The sequence below is a fragment of the Myxine glutinosa genome, chromosome 2 (assembly GCF_964187855.1).
Source record: "Myxine glutinosa chromosome 2, kmMyxGlut1.1, whole genome shotgun sequence".
Lineage (NCBI taxonomy): Eukaryota > Metazoa > Chordata > Myxini > Myxiniformes > Myxinidae > Myxine > Myxine glutinosa.
In genome coordinates this window covers 89353644-89376426 of record NC_136262.1, presented here as the reverse complement: position 1 = coordinate 89376426, position 22783 = coordinate 89353644, and the positions used below count along the sequence as shown (strand labels likewise).

General features: G+C 47.2%; 1 protein-coding gene across 4 annotated transcripts; it reads left to right on the top strand.

Annotated features, from left to right (window-relative positions):
* Positions 1 to 362: 362 nt before the first annotated feature.
* Positions 363 to 17838, top strand: LOC137421600 (uncharacterized). Of its 4 annotated transcripts, none has more exons than XM_078771210.1 (5): positions 363 to 474; positions 3600 to 3853; positions 7700 to 7857; positions 7989 to 8418; positions 14982 to 17838. In XM_078771210.1, the coding sequence occupies exons 3-5, from the start codon at positions 7705 to 7707 to the stop codon at positions 15503 to 15505; spliced, it is 1107 nt and encodes a 368-aa protein (XP_078627336.1). In that variant the 5' UTR covers positions 363 to 474; positions 3600 to 3853; positions 7700 to 7704; the 3' UTR covers positions 15506 to 17838. The 4 variants fall into 4 exon arrangements, with proteins under 4 accessions (XP_078627336.1, XP_067963914.1, XP_067963915.1 ...); XM_068107813.2 differs by having other exon boundaries at positions 407 to 474; positions 3641 to 3853; XM_068107814.2 differs by having other exon boundaries at positions 425 to 474; positions 3641 to 3853; positions 15038 to 15677.
* The last annotated feature ends 4945 nt before the right edge of the window (positions 17839 to 22783 follow it).

The following is a 22783-nucleotide window of genomic DNA, read 5'->3' as shown; positions in this document are numbered from 1 at the left end:
ACAAGCCAAGCTGCAAAAGCTAATAAGAAAAACGGAGGAACCACAGCCGAGCTGCAGAAACACTGATAATATACTTAATAAGACCACAGATATGATTCGCCTCGTTCTTCAATAACTCACCACAAACATTCAAGCATAAAACGTAATAAATAAAAACCATCAAAAATTTAATAACAAAAAAACGATTAACCAAAATAACGAAAAATAAGAATTTTTTTTTATTCTGCACTGCATTCCATCAAAATTATTAACTTCGTTAATCGTCATTATTAATTGTGCTGTCACCGATAAACATTTAATATACAAGGTTCGTTTAACATTTTCGTATTAACTGGAGGCACTGGGTTACCTTCCACCATTCCGAACTCGAAGAAACCATTCGCCAATCGGTGGTCATGTTACTTATGATGTTAAAAGAACGAGCCAATGAAGTGACTCCTTTTTCCACGTGATCTCCCAGCTGAGACAATCGAGGTAACTTTCGATTTCACTTCCTGAGGCATAACGCCTCAAAATATAAACATTGGTGCACGTCCTGCGTCGGTCCTTAAAACTACATTTTCGTTTGCGCGGTTTTATCACACGATGAAAACCTCGGTTTCTCCCTCGTATTTTTACGTAGATGTTTGTCCTACCCGAGCGAGAGCGCTTCGTGTTCTGTGGAGAGCATGACAATGGCGAGCAAAAAAATTCATTCCTTCATCCGTTGTTTGATGTTCACGTTCCGCTTACCATGCTGGTCTCGTGTTTTTTCTGCTTAAACATTGAGTTGCATGATCCGTATTTATATATATCACATCACATCACATCACATCCCACAGATTCTGGTGAAACATCTCGAAAGATTAAAAGGGACCCAAAGCATTGATATCGAAATTGAGGATTAAATGCGCTAGCAGGGGTGTCACGATAGGGAGTGGGGAGTTGGGGCGCAACAGGGACAGGGTTTGGGGTTAGGGGGCAACATGGTTTGGGGGTTAGGGGAAAACAGGGTTGGGGGTTAGAGGGCAACAGGGTTGGTGGTTGGAGGGCAACAGGGTTTGGGGGTTATGGGGCAACAGCGTTGGGGGTTAGGGGAAAACAGGGTTGGTGGTTAGAGGGCAACAGGGTTGGTGGTTGGAGGGCAACAGGGTTGGTGGCTAGGGGGAAACAGGGTTGGTGGTTAGAGGGCAACAGGGTTGGTGGTTGGAGGGCAACAGGGTTTGGGGGTTATGGGGCAACAGGGTTGGGGGTTAGAGGGCAACAGGGTTGGTGGCTAGGGGGAAACAGGGTTTGTGGCTAGGGGGAAACAGGGTTGGTGGCTAGGGGGAAACAGGGTTGGTGGCTAGGGGGAAACAGGGTTGGTGGCTAGGGGGAAACAGGGTTGGTGGTTAGGGGGAAACAGGGTTGGTGGTTAGAGGGCAACAGGGTTGAGGGCTAGGCAGCAACAGGGTTGGGGGCTAGGGGGAAACAGGGTTGGGGGCTAAGCAGCAACAGGGTTGGGGGGTTAGGCATCAACAGGAGTGGGGGTTAGGAGGCAACAGGGTTGGAGCCTTCTCGGTGCTTGGCCATAGTACACAAGGTGGATTATGTCCACAAAACAGCTGCCCCATATTAAGTTATAATGACCTGTCATTTGTGCAAGCACCCAAGGGGATTGAACAAGCTACAAAATGTAAAACTTTATTTTTCTTATAATTCCATATGGGGGGCAAACACCCCTTGTGACCTTCCTCCTCCTCCCCCTCCCCCCCCCCCAAAAAAAACCTTACGAAAAATGTAATTATGACCTTGTGTCTGAGATTCTGATTGGTCGTTCTCATGGTGTTTTTGCTGGTTAAATGAATATGATATACAAATAATTTGATATAATCCACCAGTATTGCTGTCAAAAAATATAGTCATGGCAAAAAATATTGGCACCCTTGCACTTTTTTCAAATAATGCACCATTTCTTCCAGAAAATTGTTGAAATTAAAAAAATATTTTGGTATCCACATATGTATTTCTTTGATTTGCAGTGGAACAAAACAAAAAAAGCTGAAAAAATTACTAAATCCTAGGTTATTCCACACAGAAATCCTAAAATGGCCCGGACAATATTATTGCCACCTTTTAGAAGTTGTTATAAATAATTAGATTTCAAGCAGGTGATTCTCCTTTATTTTGGAATTGAACTCACCTGTGATCAAAAATAACTCATTCAACCAGTTTGAATGGAGAAAAGGAGTCATTCTGCTGTTTTGTGTCACTGTGTGTACCATAATGAGCAGGGACAAAAGAAAGAAAACCAAAGAATTGTCTGAGGAGGTCAGACACAGAATTGTAGCCAAACATGGACAATCTCAAGGCTACGTGTCCATCTCCAGAGACCTTGATGTTCCTGTGTCCACCATACGCAATGTTATCAGGAAGTTTAAGGCCCATGGCACTGTAACCAACCTCCCTGGACGTGGCCGCAAGAGAAAACTTGATCGAAGATTCAAGTGAAGGATTGTTTGAATGGTGGAGAAAGCACCTCGATCAACTGCCAAACAGATTCAAGCTGACCTTCAGACACAAGGTACGACAGTTTCAACTCACGCCATCCGTCACCAACTCAATGAAAGGGGGTTCTATGGTAGGAGACCCAGGAGGACCCCACTGCTAAGAGAGACATAAGAAAGCCCAACTGGAGTTTGACAAAACACACCTGAACAAGCCAAAATCCTTCTGGGAAAATGTCCTGTGGACAGATGAGACCAAATTAGAGCTTTTTGGTAAAGCACATCATCTCTATGTTTACAGAAAACAAAATGAAGCCTTCAAAGAAAAGAACACCTTCCCTACAATCAAACATGGAGGAGGATTCAGTGATCTTTTGCGGTTGCTGTGCTGCCTGTGGCACCAAGTACCTTGAATGTGTGCGTGGCATCATGAAATCAGGAGATTACTAAGCCATTTTGGAGTGCAATGTTCAACCCAGTGTCAGAAAGCTTGGTCTCCGTCGAAGGTCAAGGGTCTTGCAGCAGGACAATGACCCAGGTGAAGTAATCTTATCTTGAATCTTAGTGATCTTAGTAATCTTGGTAATCTTACAATTCACCTGTGGGGAGATCTGAAAACAGCAGTTGGGAGAAGGCACCCTTCAAATCTGGGAGAACTGGAGCAGTTTGCACAAGAAGAGTGGGCCAAACTGCCAGTAGAGAGGTGCAGGAAGCTCATTCATGGCTACAGGAAGCACTTGACTGCAGTTATTTTGTCCAAAGGATGTGCTACCAAATATTAAGTCTAGGGTGTCAATAATTTTGTCAATGCCATTTATTTTTATTTTCTGATTTAAAAGGATATATTAAGTTCTGAATAAAAAACAAAGGTTCTGTAATATTAACAGTGAAATAAAGAATTGGGGAGATTTCAATACTTTGATACTTTACTTTTGTCAATTTCAACTTATTTTTAGAGAAAATTGTGAGTTGTTTGAAAAAAGTGCAAGTGTGCCAATATTTTTGGCCACGACTGTATCTATAGAAATTACAATATAGACATATCTTATTTAACAACCCAATTGTTCCTACCTTGTGGGGTGACCAGGGAAAGGTTTTGATCGAACTCTTTCGTGCCACGAACTCTCTTACCAGGCCGGGCGTTTGAAGGTGTTGGACCTCGTGATTTGTTTCAGGGAGCCGGTGATAACTCAACTACCCTTTACGAAAGACATCGTGGGATCCTTTAAAATCCAACATCTCGTACGAGCAGTCGGTGCCCTCAGGTTGACGTCCACCTGAGGGACTGTGAGCGCACCGATGTGTCACATCGTCCCGGTCCTGCCTGCAAAGCACCCATCTGACGGTCTATAGTCGGGTCAAGAATCAAACTCGGATTTCAAAGCAAGGTAAGTGCGTTACCTTTACACCATCCGACCAGACTACTGTATTATATAAATACAACGTATGTATAATAGACCTTACCATGCTTGGAATCAGTAAATGTTTGACTGTATCACTGCTGGGAAATGCACCGATTTTGTGAACATTATAGGCCATTGCACATTGGGGTATGAGTCCCTGAAATACAGTTTCCATCCAATAAGGATGGGGATTACTTGAAATCAATTTATACGTGTTCCAAATACGTATCTGTTTCACAATATTCTTATCCCCACATGACCTGTCAGCTGACCCGACCTCAGATAATTTTTAACTAGCAATTCACAAAAACCCATAGAAGCATGTCGTGCATGGCCTATGTGGAAGCCATACTTATTACAAACTTGTGTCTTATTACTTATTATTACAAACTTATTACAAACTATTACAAACTTATTACAAAGCCCACAGAATCTTGTTTCTCACAGTCTGAGAGTCCTTTAGGTGCTTTTTTGCAAACTCCAAGCGGGCTTTCATGTGTCTTTCACTGAGGAGAGGCTTCCGTCTGGCCACTCTGCCATAAAACCCAGATCGGTGGAGTATTGCAGTGATGGTTGTCCTTCTGGAAGTTTCTCCCATCTCCACACAGGATCTCTGGAGCTCAACCAGAGTGACCATCGGGTTCTTGGTCACCTCCAATACCAAGGCCCTTCTCCCCCGATTGCTCAGTTTGGCCGGGCGGCCAGCTCCAGGAAGAGTCCTGGTTGTTCCAAACTTCTTCCATTTAAGAATTATGGAGGCCACTGTGCTCTTGGGAACGTTCAATGCAGCAGAAATTTTTTTGTAGGCTTCCCCAGATCTGTGCCTCGACACAATCCTGTCTCTGAGCTCTGCAGGCAGTTCCTTCGACCTCATGGCTTGATTTGTGCTCCGATATGCATTGTCAGCTGTGAGACCTTATATAGACAGGTGTGTGCCTTTCCAAATCATGTCCAATCAATTGAATTTACCACAGGTGGACTCCAATCAAGGTGTAGAAACATCTCAAAGATGATCAAGAGAAATGGGAGGCACCTGAGCTAAATTTCAAGTGTCATAGCAAAGGGTCTGAATACTTATGTCAATGTGATATTTCATTTTTTTATTTTTAATAAATTTGCAAAACTTTCTAAAATCCTGTTTTCTCTTTGTCATTATGGGGTATTGAGTGTAGATTGATGAGGGAAAAAATGAATTTAAATGATTTCAGCATAAGGTTGCAACATAACAAAATGTGAAAAAAGTGAAGGGGTCTGAATACTTTCTGAATGCACTGTATTTTGAAAATCACCAAGGTCACCATCTCACTGAAGCAAATATGTTCCACACTGCAAAATGCTCTGCTGGTATATAAAATGCCTTCTTGGTCTACAAAAAACCCCTCTTACCACAAAACCAGCAACGCATTTTGCAATGTGGAACACATTTCCTGCAAGGAGATGTATTCACATCACAGATTTGTAAAATAACGTTTATTTGCTGTTAAGGGTGTTCATTTTATTGTGGCAGAGCCCTGCATGATACTATGGGCCAGTAGGGGAAGCTTGAGAACAAGGTGGGAAAAATTCCAATGGGAAGGAAGGATTAATAGGGGAAGAAATAACTCCAGGGGTCAAGCCTGAGAAGAGGATGTTGTGAGCGGAAGGACATGGGAGCAAGAGTTAGAAAGATGTCAGCTGAGGATACGTGAAGAACCACTGTGCTGATGGTGACTGTAGATGCAGGCAGGAAAACCCTGAGGCTGTCCACTGCTTGCATATCAATATGGTCTCATTGGTACAAGTAGGAGAGCCTAGAGGATGTCCATGGTGCACACAGTTCCTCACCGAGTACAGGTGGTAGAGCCCCACAGCACACACACACAGCACCACAGTGCGGTGCCGGTGAGAGCGAGATCGAAACAGCTCTGAAGCACAAAATTAGTGCATGCAGCCCACATGCCGCCAATCCAAAGCCTTTTCACCATCTAGATCTCCTCTGTACATGCCCTCAAATATGGAGAGGAGGGGTGGGAACTGGAGGCGAAAGAGAGAGAGGAGGGGGAAGGGAAGAGGATAAATTTACCTATGCGAAGAGTGCTTTATCCTTAGCGTTGTCCAGGTAAAAAAAGGAAATTGTAATACTCTCTGCAACCACCACCAGGTGGCTCCACCCCTGCGTGAGGCCTCGGCCACATAGCCTATGTTACCACCCACAAAAAGTTGTATTTGTACCCCGAGTTAGGAGTTTATCAATTAAATTTGCATTTCCTTTCATCTCTCGAGTCGAATTCCAATGGAAAGGACAATTGCGGACATGCCTCCAGCATAACTAATTATTATGGAAGTGATAAGCGTGCTAAATTATTGGTGCATAGATCAAATAAATAACGGTAACCCTGTGTATGATTTAGCACGCTTCAACCACATATTTCATTTTCACTCGGACATCTCCGAAGCAGCAACTCCGACATGGTCACGCCATGTATTTTGCTCCGACATATAATAAAGCATGAGTGTCCGTCCATCTGTCCCTGAACTGCACCCTCAGTTTTGGGGCTATCCCGGCCAAACCTTCTGTGGAACCTTTTGGGGTCCCAGCGGGTGTCGTAATGCAGGTTGGAGGTTTCACAAATTCCTCAATAAAATTATGATTTTGAGTTTCCACCCGCACAAAATTGCTCCCGAAACGAATTTAAACACAATAGTGTTATTATTTATATTTAAAATTATATTTAATAGTTAATTATATTTATAGTTAATTTATATTTATATTTATATTTATAATTTATATTTAATTTATATTTATATTTATATTTAAATAAACACAATATTTAAACACAATAGTGTTAAAACACAATAGTTAAACACAAACACAATAGTTCAGCAGAAACATTCCCTGGTTTGATATTTCTATACAATCGTGATTTTGAGTTCCCCCCCCCCCCCCCCCCCCGAACTACGCTGCTTTTAACCATTCTAAGGTGGGTGGCAAGTTTCATAAATTTCTCAATACTATTATGATTTCCTATCCATACGAGCTGTTGCGTATCCGCCCTTGCTCTCTGGCAGATTAGTCTGTATTGGTTATCACATGAGAATGGTGTCTATAATAGTTTACCTCACACATGTTGGTAACATTGTATTTTGTTACATAAATGGTATAGTATTAATTTGTGATTGTAATGATGCTGTTTTGAATGAAAATATAGAGAGAATGAGTTTAAAGGAGAATGAGGCTTTGATGAGGATTTCCACCCGTGACATTCGTGGATTCGCCATTTACAGTTTCGCCATTGACCACATATAGAAACATTCAGCTGCAGTGGTTTTTTTGTTTTTTTGCCCAAGTTCTTCATGAACTGGCTGTCCATGCCTGACGTTCGACTGAAGGTGGCACAGAAATGTGGAATTTATTGGTCAATGGTTTGGCATTCACCATTTCTGTAAGCAAGTATGTATACATGTGTGTGTGTATATATGTGTGTGTGTGTGTGTGTGTGTGTGTGTGTGTGTGTGTGTGTGTGTGTGTGTGTGTGTGTGTGTGTGTGTGTGTGTGTGTGTGTTCTGGTATTGGTGGATATTGGCAGCATGGCTTTTCCTACATCTGCTTTAACATGTATTATCTTTATTCCTAACTAGATGGACATCTTATTGAGGAAACAATCTTTACTTATTTCAAGTGAACTAGTGAGGATAAATTCACTTATTTCTAATAATCTACTATTGTTTAATTACTGCTTAAAAAAAAGAATCGAAAACCATTGTAACTAATAACTAATTAAATGAAACGATTATTAAGAGAAACAGTTAGATGAAGTTTTTGATCAATCCTTCACCATCTCCTTTACCTAGTGGCGATGGCAGACTGCTGTGTGATTCCTGATCCTCGAGGAGATTTTGCGGGCTGGATGGCAGCCAAAGGAGGCCAGGCTACTTTTGCTCAGGCAATGGCGCAAGAGCTGGGCATCCGTGACTATGAAGCGCTACTCGCCTGCTCCGAGGACACTCAGGTGCTGACCGTCTCGGCTTACAGTTTTCCTGATTTTTTTTTTTTTTTTTGCATTTGTACACTTCTTCCAATCCCGGAAATGTATTACCACCCTCGAGCACTTCTTATTTCTGAATGATGTGATACCCTCAGGTGCAGCAAGAGCTGATGGCTATTGCACGTGAGCGTCTACCTTTTGCTTTCTACGCTGTGCTGCGTCGCCTTGTCCGTAGTCTTTTTCCTTCCCCTCCGTGTTCTACAAGTCACACAGAAGAACCTTCAGCTTGTTCTGGGGTTGCGAAGCCTCTCTCACTTGCCCTTCTTGATGCTATCATGGCTACTCTGCGTGGCCTGAGTGAAGAACTCCTGTTATCAGCACAACGCTTCTCGGAGCTTACTCCTGGCTTCCTGCCTCCAGCACCGGCTTGTCCCCACACAGAGACTTCTTGCATTCAGCAGTTTTCAGAACTAGGTGATTCACCCATACAACCTGTTGAAGTCACGGCCAATGGACATTTGGAAGATAACAGCATTGATGGAGAAGACCCTTCAGTTAAACCTGAGCCCACAGACTCATATGCAGGTATGTCAGCCTTAAGCTGTTGGTCTTATTTTCAAAGGCAAAAATCTGTCTGTAATCAGAGCATAACTTCAGCCCCAAATGTCTGGAATGTTTAATATTTACAGTGCTGTTCTTCTTTAAAGTTTCATCACATTTGTCATGTCATATTCACCGCTTGCTGAAGTGGAATATTTGGTTGAGGATGCATCATTTATAGAAATCCAGAATGAGGTCCTTCCAAATGTCTGGTTGACCACAATGCGCACAGGCCAACATGTAGATGGCAACCAAATAAGAAGGCCTTTCTAGCTTTATAAGTTTTTTTCACAGTTGTGTGTTTTTTTTTTTTGTTTGATTTGTATACAAGATCGAGGCTCGTGTAAGAGCTAACATTAATCACAAAAATAAAAATATAACGGGCACACAAAACATACAATAAAGGGAGCCGGAGACAAGATGGGGAGAGAGAGAGGGAAGCATACAAGTACAACAGCAGAGAACAGGGACAACGGAAGATCCGTGGGAGGGAGAGGGCTTGTGGGGAGGAGGCATGGGAAGGCTTGGGGGGGGGGGGGGGGGTGGTGGGAAAGGTATAAAACACATGGACACTGCTAGAACTTCCAGGAAGGAAAGCAGTCAGGATTTCAAAAAAAATGGATCTGGGGTGAATTAACGGGGGTAGAAGAGATCAAGGTTTTGGATGGGGGAGGATAAAAGATGGTGGTGAACAGCTGTTTTAAAGACCTGGAGGGAGGAGTGGGATTGAAGAGAGTGAGGGACTTTGTTCCAGAGGCGGGAGTAAAGAGGAATGAAGAAGCGAAGGTGAGCAGAGAGTCTTGATTTTGGCAATTTCACAAGAAGAGGGTTTCTGGCAGATCTTGTGCGACCTGTAGGAATATTTGAGGGGACAGAACACAGATAGAGCGAGGGGAGTTAGGCCAGATAGGAGTCGGTAGAAGACAGAAAGACCACCGACCTGCCTGTGGTGAGTGATTGAAAGGCCCTCGGAGTTATCTTCATCGCGGGAGATTCCAATGATCCTGAAAGCTTTGCTTTCAACAGCGTGAAGATGAGCTAGGTGTGAGGCAGGAGCACCAGCCCAGAGGGGAGAGCAGTATTCCATTGAGCTGCGGATGAAAGCCTTGTATGTGGTGAGGACCTGAGTTGTGCCAAGGAAGGACTTCGCACGACGGAGGATACCCAGTCGGCGACTGGCTTTGGAGGCCAGATTGGAAATGTGGTTTTCCCAGGAAAGATCATGGCAGATAGTGAGACCCAAAAGCTTGAGTGACAGAACTTCTTGGAGAGGATTGTTCAGAAAGTAGATGGGAGGGTTGTCCAGTTGGTCTTTTCGGAGAGACATAGTGAGAGTGTGAGATTTGTCAGGATTGAAAGACATGTTCCACTTGGTTGACCAGTCTGTGATTTTGTCCAGGTCTGCAGAGAGTGAGGAGGCTGCAGACTGCCGATCTGAGGGATGAGGTATGGAGCGGCAGAGAGTGGAGTCATCAGCAAAGAGATAGAGAGGATTTTCAAGAGAGTCGGAGAGATCATTGATGAAGACCAGAAAAAGCACAGGGCCCAGAACACTGCCTTGAGGAACTCCAGCCTGAACAGGAAGGGGAGATGAGAGAAACCCATCCAGGGCCACACGTTGACTACGACAAGAGAGGAAGTCCACAAGCCATGCGTGGAGATTTCCAAGGATAGCATAGGTCATTGGAGGAGAGCTTGGTGAGCAGAGCGGTGTGCCAGACCGTATCGAAGGCACGTGATATGTCAAGTGAGACAGCTCTAATTTCCTGTTTGGCATTGAGGACCTCCATCCATTGCTGAGACAGCCAGCAGAAGCAGTATGTCCAGAGTAGAGTCACCTGGTCTGAAACCAAATTGATTGTCAGAAATCAAGGCATTGGAGAAGAGGAAAAATTTGATATTCGAAGCAATGATGGATTCCCTGACTTTGCTGATAATTGAGAGAAGGCTGATTGGTCTGAAGTTGCAAGGATCTGTTTTTGCGCCTTTTTGTGTAAAGTGGTAATGTTGGCTGATTTCCAAGCTGATGGCAGATGACCTTGAGCAAAAGAGACGGTGAAGAGAACAGAGAGAGGGAGTGAAAGAGCGGCAGAGCAGGATTTTAGGACCCGTGGGCTGATGCCGTCTGGTCCAGTTGCAGAATCCGAGTCGAGGTTTGACAGAAACTTCTCCACCTTGTCAGGAGAGAAGGACACAGAGTCCAGGAGCAGCTGGGTTCGACTCGGTAAGGTGGGTACAGAGATAGATGGGTTTGGGACACAAGATTTTGAGGCAAAAACAGAGTTGAGGCATTCAGCTTTTTCATGTGCTGTGTCAGCTGTGTAGCCATTTGAAGTGAAGGAGGGGATGGAAGGGGGAACAAACACCAGAAACGGATTTGACCAGACGCCACCAGGATTTGGAGGAAGGAGACAGGTTTGAGAGTTCAATCTTGAGTGTGGAGAGATAGTGCTTCCTGGCACTCCTGAGGAAAAGGAAGACACACACTTGTTCCGGGCTTTGTGAAAGGAAATGAGATTTCCTTCCGTTGGATTTGCCTTCCAGGAGGTGAGGTTATTGTTACTCTTAATACCCGAAGATGGCCATTCACGTATGACAACCCATCACCAGGAAGTGTGAATTTGTTTGCAGTGTAGGAGCTGCTACCTGCACAACAAATCACACTGACATAGGAAGCAGTATAACTTTGTGTCAAGGAATATCTGAGAAGACTATACCACTTGCTCATTCCAGCTTAGGCCTGGAATTTGGCCAGCATGCTGGGAATACCTCGCCTACACTTTGTGAATGACACCATGGGATTTTGCTAACATCAAATATGCTAACAAACGGGTACCCATCTTAACATCTACCGAGTGATGGTGTCTGTGCTTTTCGATGCTTGCGAGAATCGCTTTCCACAATCTGCACCTACCTGCGGACCACGATCCAACAGTTTTTAGTCGGGACAATAACTGAACCCAAACTAGACAGCTCAGAGGCAAGTGTGTGTGGGTGTCTGCACCATCCTGTCGGACTTGTCACGGTTAGCATCGTATCGCTCAAAACTTGCTTGGGTCGAGGTAGCCTTCATTTGTGAGAAGGTGGGTATATGATTTACTGTCCCCGGTGTGTACCCCGGTTTAGAATAGGTACACCGTATCCCTGTGTGTCGTAAGAGGCGACTAAAAAAACGGTTGGTGTCAGGAAGGGCATCCGGCCATAAAAACATTGCCTCAAAAAGAGAACCATGACAATTTCAACTGCATATGGACAGGGTACAGCCCGAAGTACCCCATGGGGGACCCCACTCCCTCTCGTCAAAACTCAAGGTGGAGAACCCGATCAAAGCAAGGGTGGAAATCACTCCATTTATGACGACGAAACGTCTGATGCCCGAAGTGGAGATCGGTTTCTGAGGTTTGGGACATGGAATGCAGGGACAATGACAGGGAGATCAGGAGAAGTGGTGGAAGTATTGGCCAGAAGAAGAGTGAACATATGTTGTGTGCAAGAAACGAGATGGAAGGGAAGTGGTGTGAGAGTGGTGAAGGGTAGGCAGGGACAGAAATACAAGTTTGTGTGGCAAGGGTGCCCAGAGGGCGTGCATGGCGTTGGTGTCCTGCTTTCTGAGGAGTTTGTAGACAGTGTGGTGAGTGTGACGAGAGTGAGTGAAAGGTTGATGATGGTGAAAATGATGATTGGAAAGCTCTTGGTGAACGTCATCTCGGGATATGCTCCGCAGGTTGGTCGGAGCGATGAAGAAAAGGCCAAGTTCTGGTGTGCGATAGATAAGCTGATGGAAAACGTGAAAGATGAGGAAGTTGTTGTGGTAGGAGGAGACCTAAATGGACATGTGGGAAGGAGTATGGATGGTTTTGAGGGAGTTCATGGGGGTTACGGATATGGTGTGAGAAATGGAGAAGGTGAAAGGATTTTGGAGTTTGCTGATGGAGCTGATTTGTTGATTTGTAATACTCAGTTCCAGAAAGAGGATAATAAGCTTGTTACATACACGTCAGGTGGGTCGACGACAACCATTGACTACCTGATGGTGCGTAGGCGAGATAGGGGGCACCTCCGGGACACAAAGGTGATGCGCCTGAGTGCATCAGGGGAGGAGGCTGTTTCACAGCACCACTTGGTTGTCTGCGACATAAGGGTGAAAGGTGCGAGGAGAGCTCGGCGGGTAAAGTACCAACCAAGAATGAAGGTGTGGAGGTTGAAAGAGGTGACAGTAAGGGAGGCATTAAAAGAGAGGCTGAGTATGGTCGAGGATGATGTGGTTGAGCTTGAAAGTGGTTGGATGTCAATGAAAGATAGTCTGTTGGGAGCCGTTGGTGAGGTATGTGGATGGACAAAAGGACCACCGAGGCACTCGGAAACATGGTGGTGGGATGATGAAGTTGGAAAGAGGATTGACGAGAAGAGGAAGAAGTTCAAGGAGTGGCAGAAGGCGAAGGGTACGGGGGCAGAAAAAGCAGGGCATGAAAGTTATAAGGCTGCAAAGAAAGAGGTAGCAAAGGAGCAGGAGGCATGTAGGAAAATGTTCGGAGAACGCTTGTATTCGGAAGAGGGTCAGAGAGCGGTATTCAGGATTGCAAAGCAGATAGCGAAAGTGAGGTGTGATGTGATGGGGGTGAGTTGCTTGAAGGATGAAGTGGGACAACTCGTTGTGGACCCAGATGGAATTAAAGGAAGATGGAAGAGATATATGGAAATGCTGCTGAATACAGAGAATGAATGGGATGGCAACATAGAGAGTAACCCAGTTTTAGGACCGGCAGAGAAGATAACTGAGAAGGAAGTTGAGGAAGCGATAAAAGCAATGAAGAGTGGAAAAGCGGGAGGGCCGACGGGAGTTGTGGGAGATATATTGAAGGCAACAGGAAGTTGGGGTGTGAAGAGAATGACAGAGATCTGTAATCTGGTGGTGAAAGAAGGCCGCATTCCAGTGGATTGGGAACTGAGTACCCTCGTCCCTCTATACAAGGGGAAAGGTGACCCTCTGGACTGTGGCTCGTATCGAGCGATAAAGTTATTGGAGCATGGAATGAAGGTATTGGAAAAGGTGTTGGAGAGGAGGATAAGGAAGAAAGTGAAGATCGACGAAATGCAGTTTGGATTTATGCCAGGAAGAGGAACGACAGACGCGCTTTTTATTGTAAGGCAGTTGCAGGAGAAGCACATGGAGAAGAGGAAGAAGTTGTTTCTTGGGTTTGTTGATCTGGAGAAAGCATTCGATAGGGTTCCACGCGAAGTACTGACATGGGCATTGAGTAAGTTAGGAGTGGAGGAATGGTTGATCAGAGTAGTGATGGCAATGTACAAAAGAGCGTGCACAGCTGTAAGGACGAAGGACGGGAACAGCGTTGAGTTTGAGGTGAAGGTGGGAGTGCATCAGGGGTCGGTACTAAGTCCACTACTATTTGTAGCTGTGATTGAGGTGCTGGCTCAGAACGTAAAGGAGGGTTTACCGTGGGAGTTGTTCTGTGCAGATGATCTGGTGTTGATTGTGGAAAGTATGGATGGACTGAAGGAAAAGATGAACAAGTGGAAGGAATATATGGAGACAAAAGGTCTGAAGGTGAATATCGGAAAGACGAAGGTGATGGCAAGTGGTAAAGCATGTGGTGAGGTGGAAAGAACTGGGAAGTGGCCGTGTGCTGTGTGCAGGAAGGGTGTCGGAGTGAACTCAATTCAATGTACAATGTGCGCTGAGTGGGTTCATCAAAAATGTAGTGGTCTGAGAGGGTCATTAACCAGTGTGGCAGCTACATTCAAATGTAAGGTGTGCACAGAGGGATCTGCACATGGAGGAAATGTTGAGTTGGATCTTGGAGACGGCATGAAGCTGGAAGGTGTGAAAACATTTTTCTACCTCGGAGACATGCTGAATGGAGAAGGTGGATCAGACTCGGCAACGGTTGCTGGAGTGAGATGTGCATGGAAGAAGTTTCGGGAACTGAGTGGCGTGCTGATGAGGAGGGGAGTGTCGTTGAAGCTGAAGGGAAAGGTGTATGCTGCATGTGTGAGAAGTGTTATGATTTATGGGAGCGAGACATGGGTAATGAACATAGAGCAGCAACGAAGGCTGGAAAGGGTGGAAATGTGAATGGTTCGGTGGATGTGTGGAGTATCGTTGAGAGAGAGGAAGACAAATGATGAATTGTGAAAGATGATGGGAATAGAGCCTGTGATTGATGCTGTGAAGAGAAACAGGTTGAGATGGTTTGGTCATGTGTTGAGGAAGGATGAAAGTGACTGGTTGAGAAGAGTGATGGAAATGAATGTCGAAGGAAGTAGAGGATGGGGAAGACCGAGAAAGACTTGGCTAAAGATGGTGGAAGAAGAAATGCGGGCAAGGGGGTTAACAAGGAGAGATGCAGAAAATCGGGCAAAATGGAGAAGATTGTCATGGGGACCGCAAGGCTAACCCCCGCTCTAGCAGGGAAAATGGCCTTAAAATGCATGTTGTGTGTTGTTGTTGTTGTGCACGAGAGTTTTATTTAATATATATCTTTCATTGTCCTATCTATTCTAAATTTAGCTCCCTTGATGTGTTTCAGTTTCCATGGTCAACAACTCACTGAAGCATGAAAACTCACACTTCCTCACCTCCCAGGTACCATCACCATCCTTTGAAAGTCTTCCCAACACAACCTGGGCCTTGGAACAATATGAAAGTCAACAGCATTGGGAAAAGACGACAGCAACGGATATCATTACAAAGACATCATCTCAACCTCTCAGTTGTGCATCTCAACCTCTCCATGCTGCGCCACAACCACTTCCTGTACTCCAGCCCGCAACCATAACGAGGACCGTGACCCACTCACAACGTCGCTTCACCTGCACCGCTTGTGGACAGGCCTTCCCGAGCCGATCGCACCTTCGTATCCATCATCGCAAGCACACCGGTGAGCGACCGTTTGCTTGTGCAGATTGCGGAAAGCGATTCTCGCAAGCGTCCAACTTGACAGTACACCGGCGCACACACACAAATGAACGGCCATTCACATGTGCGCTGTGTGGCATGGGATTTCGACTGAAGCATCATCTTTTGGGTCACATGCGAAAACATCCCATGTAACAAGTTGTGGCCTGCTGGCTTACCAACATCCAACTTCTTTGCAGAGTTTACTCGGTTTCCGTATTTCTTTATTTAATGAAATCTGCTCGACCTCTTCGGAGACGAAGCTATTCTCTTCTTTTATAAAGGCCCCAATTCTTCCCAATTGGTGAGGTTGGTTGGGAGAAACTTTTCTGCTCCAAGTTTTTCTGGAACCATATAGCCAGGCCTGCCGTTTGTGTGTGGCAGGAATTTGTCATTTGTGATAACTTGCGGACTCTTTGCGAAAGGCAGACACCATCGGATCTTTAACGTCCACTGACGACCGGTGCTCCTTCTTCTTGATGTCCTTCCGACGGATAGTGCATACATTGATGCCTCGGGGATTTCCTACTACATCGGGGATTTCCCATCGGGGATTTCCTGGAGTACATGAATCGGGGATTTCACACTCTGGTGTCCATGTCAAACACCACAGTGAGTTTATATCCGGGTCACGATCTGAACCCAGGTGAGACACCTCGTATGTGATGAAGCTATTGTTATGGATCTCGGTTTCGGCACTCCCCTTACCGAGGGGGGTTTAATCCCCTCGTCTATCACACTGGCCGTCCGAGTCCTAGAAGGTATCACGCTCCTTTGCGGGGTTGAGGTTGACCAGGGTGACTGGTCAATGGAGTCCCAGATACCTTCGCCAACCTCGCCGCAAAGCAGGGCGCTACTTCTGCCCGAGCCACGGACAAGATGGAAGATTGCCGAGCGGTTTAGCAACCCGCAGCTCGAGCCGTTAACAAAAGACTAAACCCGACTATAGCGGTTGGCCGAATAGTGCCACAGGTACTCAATTTGGAAGGGACTAAAGCGATCGGGGGAAGAAGAAACCAAAGTGAAGGAAGAACAGATATTTATTAATTATGTACATGAAATGAAGAGGAAACGAAAGAAGGGCATTTACAAGGAGAGGAAGAAGCAGTTACACAGGGCAGCCTTAAAACAGTCTTATATTATACCCCAGACAAACAAACAGACTTACACGGATAGGGAATGGCAGGAAGGAATGGCTGTAAGGGGGAGAAGGTCCAAGCCGATGGCAGGGCAGGAAGGTCCGGGCAAATGCACAGCGTCGAGGTCCGCTCCAGTCCACGCTCCGGGCTTGAGGCGAAACCTGGCGGCAGCTGCACGTATTAGTTTCACGCGGTCTGACAATGTGAATATATGGCGAGATTGTCGTTGCCAACGGACCCACTCTCCTGCCTTACTATTCAGCGTGTTCTCCTCTTGCACCTCGGACCTTCGCACTCATCTCTCCTCTCTCTCATCTCTTGAAGCAGTCCCTCGCAGCTGCTTTTATTGCGCGTTCTCGTATCCAGCTCCCGGCTCCGATGACACGTTTACCGGTCGGCTCACCTCGGCCCTGGTTGGCCGGTCAGGGCTCGCTGGCTCCACCTCTGATGGTGAGTTGACGTGCCACACCTTGTTCTTGTGTCACGCCCCCTTTTTCCTCGGCCTGAGACCGCATGTTCAATGGCGGCTTGGGGCCATCAACCGAACCAAGACAAGGGGCAGCGAACGCTGTCCTACTGCTACTGCACTTTGAAGAGGGGGAGATGGTTGGGGAAATTGAAGGGGCCTATCTTATTTGATTAATGCAACGCAGATTCAACTATTGGGAACAGATCCTTAACTAAAACACATAATAATGAGATAACTACAGAGAGGTCCTATGGTGCTCTACGTGTTGTACATGGACTAACTCGGGTGCGATCTTTAACCTTTACCAAAAATGGGAATATTTACAGGGGATCATTTATAAGGGAACATTCACTAAAATTTACAAAGTGAAGATTCTAAAAACCGTAACACAGCACCCGTCTCTCCTCCAGGGCCGTCCCGGCCCGAAAGAACTTTAACTTAATGTGACACTCAGGTGTAGTAGCCCTCTACTATTAACCTTACCCTTGAGTGCGACAGTTTTAAAACAACTAAGTATGTCCCGCCTGCTACGTTGCATCCTACCTAACAGACTCACGCCCACAGGATAACCGAATTGCGGAATGGTCTTCAAACTAGACATTTAGCCGGTGGGGAGCATTATTTACAAGACACTAATTTATGTACACTGCAAACCCAGCACCTGTCTTTTGGGAGACAAAAAGATGTGTTGCAAGAGGAAGGAGCATGCACTGCACTGTACCGATACACCATACCCACATGCCCGGGGATGCACAATTGATATTGCAGTGCACCCCCGAGCACAAGAGCATTACAATTCACCAAAAAGCACGAAAAGCACCATCCAGTGCTCATTTCACACATGTCATCACATTTCAATAATAAACAAACTGATGACTCTCTTCTCAGCTCCTGCTCTGCTGGCCCGATGCTTCTTGATGTTGTCGTTCTTGTGGCTTGCTGCCTATTTGTAATAATAAAAAGGCACACAATGCGTCCATTTTTATTTATGGCCAACAGGGGCCAACTAAGGGTGGTCCACCTGTATGGCATAGGGGCCACCTCACCGTGGTTCGCAAGCAAGCTTTTCTCTGGCTATCATGGCCGGTCCCAGCAGAGGGGCCAGGCCCCAACACGTGTGGTGCTTAGCCACTGAACCGTGGTCCATATGGTGGTGCTAGGCCGCAAGTCGTGCGGTCCATAAGGTGGTGTACCGATCCAGGCAGGCTGTGCAGCGGCGGTTCGGGCACACAACTGCGGCTACCTGCGCACTCCCCCTGGACCCAAAAGAACAAGCCGTGAGTGGGGAAGGAAGGACACAGCAAGCATCGGGGCAAGGTCGCAAGGGTACACATTAATACAAGGTAATGCAAGGTGAGGTGTGCATGGGAGCGAGCGGAGAAAGCTCGTCCCTACTGTACGTCACCCCCCTTGTCACCTACCCTACCCTTGCCCTTACCCCGTATTTACAAAATTCTACACATTTACAAATTCGTCACTTCTGTCTCGTCTTCCCCATATCTCCCCTAATCCAAATTGGTTACCAATCCCTCTAATCCAAATTTGCCCCCAATTCCAATTCCTCATCAATCCCTCCTAAGGAGGAAGAGATGGAATTACAGCACAATGTCACACTTACGTCATGATGCGTCTTCCAATCCAACCAAACATTTACGAATTCAATATCATGGTGTGGAGTCTATCTCACCTTGGTGAGTGGCTGCATATGGTGCGAAGGGATTTCATTCTACCTATCTTCTAAATGACATTACCATTCTTTACACAACCCAGGGTCTTTCCCTGCCAAACCATTGGCCACTTTACTCTATGCGGTTCTAAAAACCAATTCCCACTGACCATCTGTGGCGCTCACCAATTTGGGGTCTCACTCCCCCGATTCTTTACCCTGTGCCTTCGCACAATTTCCGGGCTGGGTCGTGTGGCGCTCCCAGCAGGTCCGCTCACCTGCACACCTCCGCCACTGCAGTTGTCTCCGAGCTTACCTGCTCCTTATCCTAACCTATCTGGGGAAGGCCCTCTGGCGCTCTCACCCCCTACTGCCCTCTCTGGCATCGGGCTACCCGGGTCCGTCCTCCGGATCCTCGGGCCCCAATGAACAACTCTACTGGCTTCCAGAGCCTACCTGCGGCCTCACCTGGCCGACAGACTAACAGCGGCGGAGTGCTCAACCAATCACACTCACTAACAGGCCACACGCCCAGCCATTCCACTTTACTCATGTACCAATCACAACACTCCTGTGCAACTACCCGCACCACAGATGCCAATATCCAACCACAATTTACCTACTCCCTCTACCTACTTTTAAACTACCCTCCCCGGGTACTCGTGAATGGGGTCCATCTTCCCCATCCACTCCTTTCGCACCAACCACTCCACTCCACATATTCCACACAACTCACTCCACACCATCCATTCCATACTCCATTCCATCTATTCCATACTCCATTTATTCCATGCTCCATTCACTCCAGACCATCTACTCCATACTAGCTATTCCACACAACAATTCTCTATACACCTGTGCTTCGCTTGCACACCTGTGCCCACACACCTGGTGTCACCTGCACACCTGGTGGCACTTGCACCCTCCTTTCCTCCCAGGCTCATTCATTCAATGCAATACACCTCACTCAATGCACAATCACAATTACTCACATGTCCACAATGCTCTGCTCATTCACTTTCACACACACACATCGTTCACGAGCATTGCCTCATTTCATAACCAGCACTACCGTGCACTTTCATACCAATTCCTCATTTCATCACTCTCACCACAAACACAACTGCATCATCTGGCTACCTGGTTTCCCCTCTAACTTAATGCTTCCCCCATCATCCCTTATTCTATGCACAACCCACGTCGTTATCAACCAGCTAATCTACCTACGTCCCCTACTACCTGTACAATGTCACTACTTAACTCTCATGTTACCTATGGTCACTCTAAATCCCTATCATTTTATCCTAACCCTCCCGGGCTAGTTTGCACAGCCACCCCATAAACTAATGCTCATGTGCCCTGTATGATGTGAGGGATGGTAAGTTTACCATCCCTCTACGTCGGGCATTTCTCACTATCACCCCCAGTCCTCTGGCACTATGAGCCCTCCTCACAAGAGGTACTGGGTCCTGCCTTGTCATCTAAAGCCGAGGCAATCCACGAGGGCGCCTGCTCGCCGGTGTAAGGTCTTATACGGTCGGCATGGATGATCCGAGGGAGGGCTCGTGGCCCCATTTTGATCTTAACGACCACGTCACAGACTTGCGAATGGACGACCCCCGGGCCTTGCCAGGGAGAGGTGAGTTTTGGGCACCTACCCTTCCGCCTCCGGGGATTAAAGAACCAAATCTTCATCCCCGGAGTGTACTGGCTCCCCTGGCTCCGGTGGTCGTACCTGCACTTCATCTTGGCCCCCGCCAGCCGGAGCTGGCGGCGGGCGAAGGCATGGACCCTCTCCATGCCTTCCTCCAGGTGACGTGTGTAACCCTCCCTCGGCGGTGTATCGGTGGTGTCTGGCACGGGACCGCATAGCAAGTCGGTGGGAACCCGCAACTCCCGCCCATACATAAGCAACGCTGGACTGCATGCGGTGGCCCCGTGCTGGCTAGTTTGGTAGGCCATCAATAAGTATGGGAGATGTTCGTCCCAGTCATCCTGACGGGTGGTGGTGAACAAGGCCAGTTGTTGGACCAATGTTCGATTGAACCTTTCCACCATCCCATCAGATTGGGGTCTTAGGGGCGTTGTCCTGGTTTTCCAAATTGACAGGAGTCTGCACACATCTTTTCGTAATTGACTTTCAAAATTTCGTCCCTGATCAGTGTGCAGCTCTTGTGGAATCCTATGCCGACATACAAATCCTTCCACGAAGGCCTGTGCGACCACCCCGGCTTCTTGGTTGGGGAGGGCATAGGCCTCCGGCCACTTGGTGAAATAGTCCATTACAACTAGGATGTACTAGGATGTACCTTGGCGGGTGCGGGGTAGCGGTCCAAGAATATCCATAGCCACCCACTCAAGGGGGGCCCCCATCTGGTGTAATTGAAGGGGGGCCCTCATCCTCCGTGCTGGTCCCTTTTTAGCAGTACAGGTGTCGCATCTCCGACACCAGTCCTGTATGTCGCGCCCCATATTCACCCAATAGAACCTCCGGCAGACCCGAGATGTAGTCTTTGTCCTGCCCAAATGGCCGCCGGAGCGGGTACCATGCACCTGTTGTAATATGATGTTTTTGAATTTGTCAGGGACTATCACCAGCCAGGAAGTTCTCTCAGACGGAACCTCCACCCACTTGCGATATAAGATGTTATCCTTCAATTCCAGGGTCTGCCACTGAGCCCAATATGCCTTTGTGCCCCGAGGTGGGGTGACCTCTTCCCCATTAGGTCTTTGCCCCAATCTGACTCATTCGTACACCGGTCCCAGGACGGGGTCCTCCCGCTGGGCCGTGCTCCATGCCAAAGTTCTAAATTCCTCGTCTGCGGTTAGTGGCAAAATAGGCCCTCTCACCCGGGTTGCACGGACGACGAGGATAGGGGCAGAATCGCCCAATTGCTCCCCCTCCTCGTGTCTCGCGCAAAATTTACAGTTTTCCCCCAGACAAGGACGCCGAGAGAGTGCATCAGCATTCCCATGGGCCTTCCCGGCCCTATGGGTCACATTAAAATCGTACTGCTGCAGCTTTTCCAACCACCTTGCAATTTGGCCCTCCGGTTCCTTGAACCGAAGGAGCCATTGCAAGGAGGAATGGTCAGTTCGAACCAAAAATTTCCGCCCGTACAAGTACGGGTGGAAATGGTTCATGGCAGCCAGCATAGCCAATAGTTCCTTGCGGGTGACGCAATAATTTCGTTCGGACCTACTCAAGGCCCGACTATAATAAGCAATCACTCTCTCCACGCCCTCCTGTGTCTGCAACAAAACTGCGCCCAATCCTTCCTGGCTTGCATCCGTGTCCAGGGTAAAGGTCCCGTCACTAATGGGGTAGGCGAGAATGGGTGCGGATGTCAAACACCCCTTCAATTTTAGGAAGGCCTCTTGGCACTCCCTTGTCCAATTAAATTGCGTCCCCTTCTCCGTAAGCCGGTGAAGGGGCCGGGCCAACTCTGCAAATTTCGCCACAAAGCGCCGGTAGTAGGAGCAGAGTCCCAAAAATCCCCGCACCTCCTTAATGGTACGTGGTGCGGGCCACTCCTCTACCGCTGTAATTTTGCCTGGGTCTGTTTTTACCCCCTCGTGACCAATGACGTGACCTAGATAGGCCACCTCTTTAGCAAACAAAGTGCACTTACTCGGGCTCAACTTCAACCCTGCCTGTCTGAGGCACCCGAACACCTGGTCCAAATTAGCTATAGCCTGGGGGAATGTTTTGGCATGTACTAGGACGTCATCCAGGTAAACCAGGCAGGACTGCCATGGCATGCCGCCTAGTACATGTTCCATTAATCTCTCAAAGGTGGCGGGGGCGTTACACAAACCAAACGGCATCACAGTGAACTGATACAGCCCCTTACCTGTGGAAAATGCCGTTTTCTCCTTCCCTGCCCTATCCATCTCCACCTGCCAATACCCACTCTTGAGGTCCAAGGTTGAGAACCAATTTGAGCCTGCAACGGCATCGAGGTTATCGCCAATTCTTGGCAGGGGATATTAGTCCTTGAGTGTCACATTGTTCAGCTGGCGATAGTCCACGCAGAAATGCGTGGTCCCATCCTTCTTTTTGACCAGCACAACGGGTGACATCCAGGGACTTCCCGAGGGCTCGATGACACCTGCATCGAGCATTTTTTCTACCTGCTCGTCAGCTTCCTCCCTCTTGC

Coding starts and splice junctions, on each gene's coding strand:
- LOC137421600 (XM_078771210.1), top strand. CDS start 7,705: ATGGCAGACTGCTGTGTGATTCCTGATCCTCGAGGAGATTTTGCGGGC. Junction 7,858..7,988: donor CCTGCTCCGAGGACACTCAG/GTGCTGACCGTC, acceptor TGATACCCTCAG/GTGCAGCAAGAGCTGATGGC. Junction 8,419..14,981: donor GCCCACAGACTCATATGCAG/GTATGTCAGCCT, acceptor GATGTGTTTCAG/TTTCCATGGTCAACAACTCA.